The following is a 12,547-nucleotide window of genomic DNA, read 5'->3' on the forward strand; positions in this document are numbered from 1 at the left end:
ACTTTAGACATCCAAAAAATAATTGGCCAGAAATTGACCAGACCAAAACCAGATACGGGAAAGACACATCACCAATTAATAAAGCCTATAACCCTCCTGATTGGTGTAATTACACTGCTCGTGTGATCTCTGTATCCTCTCTTCACCCCAAAGTACTACCCAAGGGAACGTTTCTCATCTGTGGTGACTGAGGATGGGCTGGAATCCCCTCATGGCTACAGGGAGGTCCCTGTACCCTTGGAAAACTTTCTACCCTCACATCAAATAAATATCACCTTGCTACATAACTGAAAAAAAGAAAGTGAATGAAAATGGCACAAAAGATCCTACACAGAATTTGATGAAAATTACAATCCCAAATCATACGATTGGAACAAACCAAAAAGGATTGCTGTCTCCCTATTCCTACCATGGGTGGCTGCAGCTAAAGCCCTTGGTGAAATGAATCACCCTGGGTGGTGGCTCAGTAAGCAAGTCAGTCCTACATTGGCTGCCCTGAGCGATCTTTGAAAGGAAGAAGAAACCACAAGACATGCACCACTCCAAAATCGAGCAGCAATTGACTTCCTGCTGCTTGCCCATGGACACAGCTGCCAAGACTTGGAAGGGATGTGCTGCATCAATCTCTCTTCACACTGGGAATCCACCCACGCAAACATCCAGACACTGAAGGAACTGGTGAAGGACTGAAAAGTAGAAAACAGCCCAGACTGGGTTAATGACCTTTTCAGTCAGTGGGGATGTAGAGGATGGGTTGCATCTTTGGTTATGGGAATGTTGTGGATTTTCCTTGTAATTGTCATTATATTAGCTATGTTCTCATGCCTTTTCCATTGGTTTAAAAGAACTAGAGGGAACGCCTTTTTTCTAAATACAGAAAGTGGAGTTGTAGCAGGCCCAGGGCCTGCAATGCCTCCCTGGTGTTCAGCAGCCTAAGACAGGAAATGCCTGGTCATGATGACTGGACCTAAGAAGCCCCTCTTCCACCCTTGGACCCTTGCTTATCTCTCTGTAAGCCCACAGGTCACTTTCGCCTCAACCCTTACTATTGGACTGTTTCTAAAACTCCTGTACCCTATCTAAAGCCCTACTTCTGCCCAGTTCTGCAGAAGAGCTGTCCCTGAGACCTTCTCAGAAGACATCAATAAAGACATCTCTGTGGAACCTCACACAGCCTTCTCCTCTCTCTCCCTGCGTCTGCCAAAGGCACTCAGCAAGCCAAGAGCTGAAATCACAAATGAGCTGAGAATCACTAAAGAGCTGATCTCACTAAAGAGTTGAGCTTGCTAAGACTGCCTGCAGCTCTGGGGCCTGCCTGAGGGGCCCGGACAGGTTGTGCTGAATTGGACTTCTCTGTCTTGGGCACCCACGGCAGACGGGGCCGGGGAGACCCCGAAACGCCGGAGTTGCCTCAGGGACAAGGTGGGCATCGGGCACAGCTGGGACTCCATGGTCTCACACAGCTTTCCCAGCCTGAATGATTCCATGAGTCTGGGATTCTATGAAGGCATGAGTCAAAACAGATTTGAACTCCAAATCTACCATATACAAATATTACAAAGGTCAAAATTCACGTGAAAGAAATTTAAGATGATTCTTTAAGATTGAAATAATCGTATGTCAATGTTGCATACAGGTAAAGCCCTATAAAAGAAGAGCCTTGTTACCCTTGTAAAATGATGGCTCAGGCCTGCTGCTTGGGCTAAGTACAGCTAACAGCTAGCCTGACAAGTTCCTGTGAGAAAGGAATTTGCACCTGTGAGAGGAAAGACTTCTACCCACATCTTCTATGCAGGAGACAAGAATGGAAACATCGTTAGAGAGGAAAGGTTTTGACTGACACCTAGATGAGCAACTACTAACCAATAAACTGAGTTGCAGTAAGTTACTAACCAATTAAAATGAAACACAATGCCTTCAGAAAACCATAGAAATATGAGCTGTGAAGAATAAAGATGGGCTGTTGTGCATGAAGAAATAGGTGTCTTGCCCCTCTCTACAGCAACATGCAAAGACAGCATTACATGAACTGCCCTTGGGTTTAACATCTTCAGTGAAAAGTTAAACTGGGCCTCTCTATTAAGAAAGGGTTATTGGTTCAAATTTCCTTGCCCTTGAAGGAAATTCAAAAGCCTTTACAGATTCCTTACTGCTTCTGTAAATACAAACACCTTCATGTTAACATGTAGTAATATATTCTGATTATCATTATTGACAGACCAATGTAAGAGAAAAAATAATCAGATTTTGTAGGCTGACTTCTTCCCTCTAATACCTGGCCTTTCTGGCTGAGATGCCAAACTCGTGACCACACTGCTTAATTCTTTTTCAGTTCAAGCTGAGGCAGAGTTGCGAGAAAAGCTGTGCCTCCAATGAGGCCTGGCCTCGTACACATCTAGTAAAAATGGTATTTCTGAGTTTGAAGTTTCTCAAAAGACAGATCTTGGCCTTGGAAATGCAACTCTCAGTCAGTGACCTTGTTGGCAGAAGGTGCAATAAAATGCAGCTTGTGCCTCTTCTGTGTTTATCTTTTGTGTGCGGGTTGTAGGGTTTGTTGTGTGTTGCTGCTTTTCCCCTGCTCTTTCCCCGCAGTGTTTGGGGAGCAGAGGTGCAGCAGCCCCGGGAGGGCTGTGGCAGCCGAGCCGGGCCAGCCCCGGCGGGCTGGATTCACGGCCGCAGGGCCCTGCTGGGAGCTGGAAAATGGGATGATTGGCTCTGGCAATTAAGGGATGAATACTGTGTGAATATTGAGAGAAGCTTTATTGGTGTACAGTTGTGTTATTGCAGTTTAGATGTCCTCTGTTCTCCTCATAGTTTCCCTGTGGGCAGCGCCTTCCCTCTCCCGTGTGGGCGGCACAGGCCCCGCTCCGGCCCAGAGCTGTGTTTGTGTGCCTTGAAAACGTGGTGCTCTAGGGTTTTTAAAAGTTTATTTTAGTTTCTGACTAAATTCTGATTGTTTTATATAGTTTTACAGTTACTGGAGAGATTGAAAAGCGGTAAATGCAGCGCCTTATTACCTATCAAATTTTAACATGGTCTGATCTCTTTAACAAGAATGCTAACACATTTGCCATATAAAATGATGCCAGATACTGTCACTAAAAGCTGTTGGGTTGTTCAGCAATATGCTAAATTGCACATTATTATATTTATTTCCCAGTAACCCTGCACTTTGAAAAGTCTTACTGAATTTCTCTTTCCACGGAATTTGCAGTTACCATGGGTTTTACTCATAACTGATTTACTTCTAATTCTAATATGCTTGTTACAACTTTAATGCCTCCAGTACACCATCATGCTGTTATTTCACTTACAGCTTGTTCACCTTTAAGTTGTCTTTTTGTGTTAATAACCTTAGACTGAGTTACATCATGTCATATCTATAACTTTTAAGAATGTTCATTTGAATTCTGTTAAATTAAGGCCAAATATTGTAACGCTCAGTTACCTTCTTGAATAAGGTTAAGTTTTATTAAGTAAATGTTGGTAGATTTTATAAATGTTAAGTTTCAGTTTTACTTAGTTTGAACAATGATCTATTCCAGCTTTTTATGGATCCAGTTATGTTCGGTATTAATAGTGATTAACTTTGAGTTCTCTTGAGAGTGCTTTTTGTTCTACTAAGGTGATAATGAAATTATGTTTATTAATTTGAAATCCTTTTAGGGCTGGGTTTTATTGAGTTCATCTTGTTAAGTTCTATTGATGTCGAAAGGAATTTATATCAGGTTTGAGTGTTATTTAATCTGAGATATCATAAATTTTATGAGTGAGCTGTTCAGTGTTTCCTTTGTTGCATTTTTTGTGTCATAAATATATTCATGTTTGTATTCCTATTTTTATAGCCAGCTTTTCACATGTTTTACCATCTTTTGGTGTAATTATCTACAAGACAGGTGTCATTTCAGGATCCTTCTTTTGTTCTCTAGCTGCTCATGTATCTCTTAGACCAGACTACCCCTCTGGCTGGGCTCTGCACTGGGGCTCCATGGTTTGACCCAGTGCTGCCTCATGATTTTTAAGTATTTTTCAGAGTTCCAGGAAATGATATCTCAGCTTTGTCAGAAGTCTTCTCTAAACTGATGGTATTGTGACATCTACTCTAAGCAATCAGATGCAGTCCCAATTGTTATTACAGAACCACTCCAACAGTTTGCTGTGTTTAAAGCATCTCCATGCTGAGGAAATTCTGGAGGAGACAGCTATTGGATGGTTCATCAGTCTTTCACCCCTAGACCTTTACTCCTAAGTGCTATTCTTAGGAGCCTTGTTTTCAATTACATTTATGGAATTTTCTCCCACTTAGAGCTTGGGTGGTGGCCAGGCCTTAACTCTACCTGGACAGGAATTAGCCAACAGACCCAGATGTTTTCTGCATCAAAACTAGATTTGAGTTGCTTTGACTTTGCAATTTGAGCGTCTGTACATGAGAGTAGAACTATTTTTAAAGGGAGCTTGGGAATTATTATCTGGAAATAATTATCCAAGTCCCCACTGAATCGAGGTTTGTCAGCTGTTTGCAGACTCTGGGGTGATGGTACATTACTTCAGAGATTGCTATTTATTTCATTCCACCTATGTTGTTAGTTTTGTCTGCTATTAGGAATATTCCTGATCGTTGTATCCAAATTATTCCTAATTGCTCTAAGTTTCTTGTCCACTACATGTATTATTTTGCTATGATGTTTCTTTATACTCATAACAAAAGACATGCATCTCATTCTTATTAAAAAAAAAAAAAGAGGAATGAATGCCTTAAGAACATTCAAATAATGCAATATGTACATGAGAAATTTGGACGACTAATCATTTTGAATCATGCAATATTTACATTAGAAACTTGGAAAAAAGATCATCCCATGTAAATCCCAATGGAGTGTCCCACAGGGAAGCCTAATTGATTCATTAACTTCAGGAGAAGAGATGCCTGTGTTTTATCACCAACAGCTCAAAGCAGTCACCTGTTCATTCCATCAGATACTGATCAGCTCTGAAGAAATGAGGCCCAGTGGAAAGAGAAATAACCTCATCCCCTTGCAGCCTTTGTGGCCAGAACAGGAACAGGAGTAGGACTGCCAAGACACAGCTGTGCCTGGAAACTGACAGAGGCAATTGGCCAACAAAAGCCTCATGGCATCATCATGGGACAGTGCTCCTCCCAACCTTCTTCAGTTCTTCCCTGTTCCAGCTCCAGGAGGACATTCAGAGATGTCCAAGATCAACATTTCCAGCTAATGGACCTTCTCCTACTTCTCAGCTAATTGGAAACAATGGTCATTTCTTTCCAGTTCCCTAAGAGACATTGGACATTATTCTTTTGTTTGCTCATGCTGCAAAACCCTGTGTCAATGACTTGACAGAACTGGGTAAGTTTTGTTGATTGTAATTGGTCTTTTATGTATCTTATCCCACATCTAACAGATAACCAGTGATAACCTTCATGAGATCATACCCTCCCAAGAGTGAGCTGTCTCAACATCAGAACATAGGAGCCTTTTTTAAATGAAGAAAAAGGGGAGATGTCATAGACAGGTAGAATAATGATAAAAGAAAGGCCTTATGAAACCAGGCCTTGTTCTGCTATATTAACAGCTGGCCTGTCATCTCTTCTAAGGGCAGCTAAGCAGTCACAAGTTCCCATGTGAAGTTATTTTGAGAATGAGACTTGGTGAACAATCTGATCTGAGGGTGAAAAACAAATGCACCTGCAAGAACAAGGGATTTGTCCCATGAGAATCAATGAAGAGAATAGGTAACAATACAAACAATACAACAGAGAGATTTGATGCACAAGTAAAATATATTTTATTATCCAACAGAATAATTGGCATAACTAATAATAAGAAATCTATTAACTAACTAAAGTGGCACATTAGGTTTGTCAAACTGTATAAAATAAGTTGTGTGAATAAAATAAAGAGTTCTTCTCCAGCTCAGCTGGGTTCTTTGGGATTTTGGTTCCTCCCTTCTTTCAGGCTTTGGCTTCCCCCTTCTTTGGGGCTTTGGGTTCCTTCTTCTTTGGGGCTTTGGTCTCTCTCTTCTCTGGCACTTTGGCTTCCCCCTTCTTTGGGGCTTTGGGTTCCTTCTGTTTTGGTGCCTTGGTTTCCTTCTCTGGGATTTTGATTTCCTTCCTCTCTGGGCATTTGGTTTCCTTCTTTTCTGGAGCTTTGCTTCTCTTCTCTGGAGATTTGGTTTCCTTCTTTAGGATTTTCAATTCCTTCCTCTCTGGTGCTTTGCTTTCCTTCTTCTCCAGGAATTTGGATTCCCTCTTATCTGGAGGTTTGTATTTCTTTTCTGGGAGTTTGTTTTCAATCTTCACTGGAGCTTTGGTTTCCTTCTTCTCTGGGAATTTGGATTCCCTCTTATCTGGAGGTTTGTATTTCTTTTCTGGGAGTTTGTTTTCAATCTTCTCTGGAGCTTTGGTTTCCTTCTTCTCTGGGAATTTGGATTCCCTCTTTTCTGGAGGTTTGTATTTCTTTTCTGGGAGTTTGTTTTCAATCTTCTCTGGAGCTTTGGTTTCCTTCTTCTCTGGGAATTTAGTTTCCTTCTTCTCTAATAATGCTTTGGTGTCCTTCTTCTCTGGGGCCTTGCTTTCCTTCCTCTCTGGGAATTTAGTTTCCTTCTTTTCTGGATGTTTGTTTTTCTTTTCTGGGAGTTTGGTTTCTATCTTGTCTGGGACTTTGGTTTCCATCCGATCTGGGATTTTGGTGTCCTTCTTCTCTGGGGCCTTGCTTTCCTTCTTCTCTGGGGGTTTGGTTTTCCCCTTCTCTGCTTTTGGAGGTTCCTTCCCCACAGAGACACCCTTCTTTTCTTTCTTCTGCTTCTCTTTCTCCTTCTGCCTCTCTTCCTCCGCCAAGGCTTTTGTCTCCTCCTCAAGCTTTGGAGCCGGCCGCTTCAGCTCCCTTCTGCAGACAAAACAGAAAACATGGCTGAGAGTCAGCACCAGAACCTTGGGCTCACTCGTCCTGGCTGGCCCTGCACTTCATTCCTTGACCCTGAGGCCACGCAGCAGCGCCAGACCATTTCCGTGAATTCTCCTCAACCCACAGAGGTTGGGTACATCCCAAGGGAGGGCAGTGGTGGAAGGGCACCTCCAGGACCAGCCAAGCCTGAGCCTTGCCATCAGAAGGGCTTGACTGTGCAAGCTGCCTCTCCAGGCACAGCCAGACACCTCCAGCCCACTGCCAAAGGCTGATCCACCAGCTCTCTGCGCTGTGCCTGAAAACGCCCTTTGTCTCTTGACTTCCCAGTTTCAAGCAGAGCACAGACTGCCAACGTCTGCTGATCTCTCCTGCAATTCTTACTCAGCTCATTCAGCCCCCTTCTCCCTGGGCACAGCTAAAGCAGGATTTCAATGAGTTCGGATTTCAGCTGAGGCTTAGAAGCAATTCACATTGATCAGGATGTCAGTTAGACAGGCAGACCATAGGTTAATGATGATTAGATGCTTCAGCCAGAGCTGATTGTTATATTGTTTAGCATGATGAGCTTCTTGATAGAAGGAAGTGGAGTAAGTGAACTGTTAGAAGAACATCTTGAAACCAGTAGAACAATGGTTAGCACCTGGGCTTTATGTCAATCAATCACTAAGCAGGGGACCTTGGATGGTGCCAGAGGGTCACAGAGACCTGATGAAGACATTCCTGACTTCATCTCTTGAGACCACTGACCCAACTGGAGACCACCGACCCAATTCCAGAGAAGAATTGCACAGGTGTGAAGGACTAATGACCTCATTTTAATACAGAGCGGGGAGGGAAGGTGCTGGGGTTGTGCACATGTATTGTGTGTAAGATCCTGGGAAATAAAGAGAGGGCAAAGAACCTTGTACAGCATAGTCACGCCTTGTAGGGACGACTCTGGTGCCGCCCACCGGGGTTAATAAACATACCACTTTCTAACTTCAATGAGTTAGAGAGTCTCTGTCTGTGAGCCTCGGTTTAACAACTCACAGCCTGATCCTAAATGAGAATAATCCCATCAGTCAGAAAGCAAAGGCTGCAGGAATTGCTCTCCAGTAAGACAGGCTCTTGTCAGCCAGATTTCCTGCTGGAAGCCAGCTGTGACCAAGCCAGCTGCTGCTGTCTGCCATGGAAACCATCTGAAGCAGCCTCGTCCCTCTCCTCCCCATGAAACCAACTTCAGCCTGGCCTGAAGGAAGTCCTGATGCACAGGCTTGCTTTAAGCAGCCTCCACTCCCAGCTCACACTTTGCCTCTGTGTCCTGAGCTGGGCTGCCCTGCTGGAGCAGAGCTTCTCCTGTGCTTGCCCACTGCTGCAGCTGAAGGGGAGCCCCAAGGACAGGAGCTTTTATGGCTGCTGCCCCACCATCAGGAGAACCCTGGCAGATCAGCACTGCAAGGACTTCATCTGTGGCAGCACCAGCACCCAAACCAAGGTTTGGTCTGTGCCCCATGCCTGCCCACACCACAATGCCACTGTTTTGGTGAAGAAGGGAGATGCTGAAGAAGATGCAACTCAACACCATGGAGCTAAAGACACCTCTAGAGGCAGTGCCAACGCAGGGCCAGAGCCCAGCTCCCTGCAGGCAGCATCTGAGCCAGGAGGGCTCACCACTAAACTAGAGAAGAAGATGCTCTGTCCCAACAGAAGGTGCTTCCTCTCTTGGGAGCCAGGGAGCCAAGAGTGGCCATCCCTGTGCTGCTTCTGGCCTTTGCTATGCAGCACCTCTGAGCTCAGAGTCCTTGGAGCAGGGAAGCCCTGCAGGGACAGTAAGCCATGGAGAGCAGGAACCCATGGAAGGCTTACTCACCTCTCCCTGAGAGGTGCCCCAGAGCCACAGTTGATCTCCTGGGGGCTCGGGGAGCAGCTGACACGTGAGGCGTCCCCGGGCACCAGCACCTCGGAGCTGGGGCCTCCCTCCACGTGGCACAGCGCCGTGGCACTGGAGATGCTGTTGAGGTGGCCAGAGGAGGGCAAGGAGACCTGCTGGCTCTCTCCTGGCTGCAGCACACCTGACACTGGCAGGATACTGGAAGCCTGCATGGAAGACAGGAGAGATGGAGGTGTTGAGCATGGAAATGGATGCAGAAGAGCAGCTTGGAGCAAAGTGCAGCTGCAGCCAGAGGGGCCTATTCCCCAAACACTGCCAGAATCACCCTGATCTCATCCTGCATCCATGCCACTGACCAGTGCAGGGACCATGGGGAAAATCTCCTCCCATCCTCACGGGTCAATGCATTCATTAGTACATTACATGAAAGTGAACTGGGATGTCTCCTGGCACTAGAAATTCTCTCTGATGCACAACTTGCCTTGAAAAAGTTTCAAAACTTACTGCTTTTAGAAAAGGAGGAGACTCAGAGTGAGAGCTCTTGGAGCTGAGCAAAGGACTCCCAGCCCAGCTCATCTGACTCCTGAGGCTCTTCCCCTCTCTCTCTGATTTAAATGCTGCTCCCTCAAGGTGCTACAGCAAAAGCTCCTGCAAAACCTTCCTCTGGACCACCTGAGGAGTTGCAGGGGGAGCAGTGCCCTCCATAGGGGCTGCACAGCGTCCTTGGGCAGCCCCACAACGTGTCCTGCACGGCCTCTCCAACACCCAGCTGCTCCAGCAGCAATTTGTGCTGGGCCTGCAGGGATGGGAGGCCCCTCTGTGGCCAATGCTCAGGGCCACCAGTGGCACTGGCAGCTCCAGCCCTGCTTGCCACACTGACAGTGTGCAAGGGAGACAGATTCCCTCTTCCCTTCTCCGCTCCCAGGGCAGTGTGCGGTGCGCCCACGCAGCACCTGAATCCCTCCAGGCCTGCTGGGAGGTGAGGGCTTGCAGGAGCTTGTGGTGGCACCTGAAAAACAAGCCATGCCCTATGCCTGCAGGAAGAGACAGCCACTTTGCCAAGTCTCAGTTTGTAAGACAGCTTCAGGGCCAGCAGTGCAAGAGCAGCTCTCGGGTGACAGCAGAGAGCTGCAAACAGGGAGTCTGGCTGGGCTGGGAAGAGGGCACATGGAGATCAGGACTCATCCCAGCTTGCTCTGCCAAGGAAGCTGCAGCTCTTCCCATCATGATGCAGATGAAAGCCTCATCTTGCATTGGGAAGGCAACAAGGCAAAAAATGCCACACTCAGCACAGGCCTGTAGGATCTGAGTGAGCTTCTCCAAGGAAAACTCTCCTATTTCTCCCTCCCACTGCCCCATGTCCAGCCACTGGCCCTGCTGCCCAGCCACTGTCAGGGCACAGGACAGCAGGGCAGCAAAAAGGGAGCTCAGCAGGAGCATGACTTGCTGGTGGCAGGCTGGGGAGGCAGCACAAGCAGTAGGTGTACAAGAAAATCTACCTCTGCTCCTGAAGACTGGGTCAAATCCTGCTCTTCAGTCAGGGCTGTGGCTGCCTCCTGCTTTCCAGCCTTGAAGTGCCTCCATCGAGACGCTGGGCAATGCAAACATGTTCTCATCTCCTTTGGTGGATGGGGAGTGAATTGAGGTGGGTGAAGCTCATCTCTGGAAAAGAAGATAACTGTGAACAGGGACCTGCAGTGGGAGGGAGGGACACCTGCACCAGCAGCTCCTGCTCAGGATGCAGCCCCTGGCTGGCTGCTGGCACCTTGAACTGAGAAATGCTTTGATCCAGCCCTTCCCAATCCAGGCTGGAGCAGGTCTGCTCTAAAGGCAGCCCAGGGATGACACTGAGCTGCTGCAGCAGCTGCAACTGCTTGCACTGAGGAACTGCAGAGGACAGGGATGAACACCCTGTGGGCATGCAGAAAGCACAGTGGGAGAGGAAAAGACAGAGAAGGCAAGCAAAAAGGGCAGATTTGAGACATCCAGGGGCAGACCCAGGCAGTGACAGCCAGCACAGCCCCCCCAGGGCCCAACAGCAGAAACTCTGCAGCTCCACCAGGTATTTATCAGGAATGTTTCCCTGACACTGCTGGGGGCTTGGCTGACATTTTCCAACACTCCCAGGGGACTCAGGTGGCATTCCCCATGCATCCAGACATACATACATGGGCTGTAGTGCTGGGATCCTGCCAGACTCCATCAGCCTTGGGCTTGGCGAGGTTTCTGCCAGCCGTCCAGAGCTCCATAACTGTTTTCTCTGTCCCAGGAAGCAGGCAAAGAAACATTTTTAAAAAAACCCAAAGTAAACCACAACAGGGAAACCTAAAAATCCTTCAACAGCTCAACCCTGCTCTAGTTATTTCTTTAGGGACAACTACCACTCTCCAGCTGAAATGCTGGGCTTTTAGAGAAAAAAGAAAAAGATAATTACATGTTCACCTCCAAATTTAAAAGGATCAAGGTAAGAGAACCTTTCAAACTACAAAGGATTGCCCCAAAGGTAAAAGCTTTGCAAGAAATCTCTAGTTCAGACCAGGCTGACAGTTAAACAACTGGTTCCTCTGGTGGGGAGAAGCCCTCCTCTTTAAGGTAAGCAGTCTGAGAGTTGAAAGCAACTGTTCTGTCAAACCTCAGGCTCCCTGGCACAGCCTGCCTTGCCTGTCCTTCCTCTTCACTGATTTACATGCAGTGCCACATGGCCCAGGTTCAGATGTTTGGTGCCATTCAGGGAATTTGGCATTGTCATTTCCTTATGTTTTAATGTAAGTTTCAATCTTTGCAACCACTCTTCAAATGCCAGCTTTCCTTTCGTTGACAGAAAGCTCAAGGTTCCCAGAAGTCTTCTGACATCCCCTTTTGTGCTCAGAGGGATGCCATTTCCAAACAGATGTTTCCAAAGTTAACAGCATTTTCAAGAGTAATGCACTAAAGTGACCCTGGATTCCAGCTCAGACCAACGACATTCTGTGCCAGACACTGAGATTACCACCCGTGAGGCACGAGCTGTTTGTGCCACCCATCCCTCCTGGCCTTCTCCACAGCAGCCTGTGCCTGTTTTCCCCGGCAGAATCCCTGTGCCCTTTGCAGCCTGCCAGGAGCAGCTGCACAGAGGCACACATCTCCCCTGCACTCACCAGTGGGTTTCTCTCATCCCCGAACACGCCGATGAGAACATTGGTGCGATGCGCGCCCAGCGCCTGCACTTCCACCAGCACTGGGATCTCTGCAGTGCTGTGAGGCTGGACAATCCCACAGGGCTTGGGGCTGGAGTAGAGCACAGCAGCATCCTCCTTGCGTTTCTGCAAGAGACACAATGAAATGCAGCTTCAGAGGCACCTCTGAAGGAACTTTACACTCCCTAACATCAGTTGCAACAGCAACTGACACACGTGTTTAAAAATGCCCAGGACAAAGGTAAAAGGCACAAACAAGATGCAAGAATTGTAGGCTTAGCATTCCCAGGGGATCCTGCCAGGAGACTGCCAGCACAGGCACTGCTGTCTGTGGATGCAGCAGCTTTCACAACCCTCTAAGATCTCCCACAAGAAAACACCCTGAAGACTAGAACATCAACTGTTCCCTCAGCAGGTTAAACTGCATCCTCAAGTTTACATTCGGGTAGGATCCTGTTCTCAGCAGATCTTTAAGACTGAATAGAAACCAGCAAGGTGATGTCCAAATCCTTTTTTCCCCTAATAAGCTCCTCAATAATATTTGAGAGGGGGAGGTGGATGGGATGCCAAACCTGTTC

At 46.9% G+C, this 12,547-nt stretch overlaps 1 protein-coding gene and 1 long non-coding RNA gene across 2 annotated transcripts; both read right to left on the bottom strand.

Moving 5' to 3' along the window:
- Window positions 1-5,833: 5,833 nt before the first annotated feature.
- Window positions 5,834-8,823, bottom strand: LOC135292728 (neurofilament heavy polypeptide-like). The gene is made up of 2 exons (XM_064406826.1): window positions 8,773-8,823; window positions 5,834-6,905 (listed from the first exon to the last, which is right to left on the bottom strand). The coding sequence occupies exon 2, from the start codon at window positions 6,689-6,691 to the stop codon at window positions 5,972-5,974; it is 720 nt and encodes a 239-aa protein (XP_064262896.1). The 5' UTR covers window positions 6,692-6,905; window positions 8,773-8,823; the 3' UTR covers window positions 5,834-5,971.
- Window positions 8,824-8,942: 119 nt separating this feature from the next.
- LOC135292667 (uncharacterized) lies at window positions 8,943-11,057 on the bottom strand. Its single transcript, XR_010354888.1, has 3 exons — window positions 10,962-11,057; window positions 10,293-10,455; window positions 8,943-8,999 (listed from the first exon to the last, which is right to left on the bottom strand). It is a non-coding gene; the product is annotated as an uncharacterized LOC135292667 (long non-coding RNA).
- Window positions 11,058-12,547: the final 1,490 nt, after the last annotated feature.

The sequence above is a fragment of the Passer domesticus genome, unplaced genomic scaffold, assembly GCF_036417665.1.
Source record: "Passer domesticus isolate bPasDom1 unplaced genomic scaffold, bPasDom1.hap1 HAP1_SCAFFOLD_44, whole genome shotgun sequence".
Taxonomy (NCBI): domain Eukaryota; kingdom Metazoa; phylum Chordata; class Aves; order Passeriformes; family Passeridae; genus Passer; species Passer domesticus.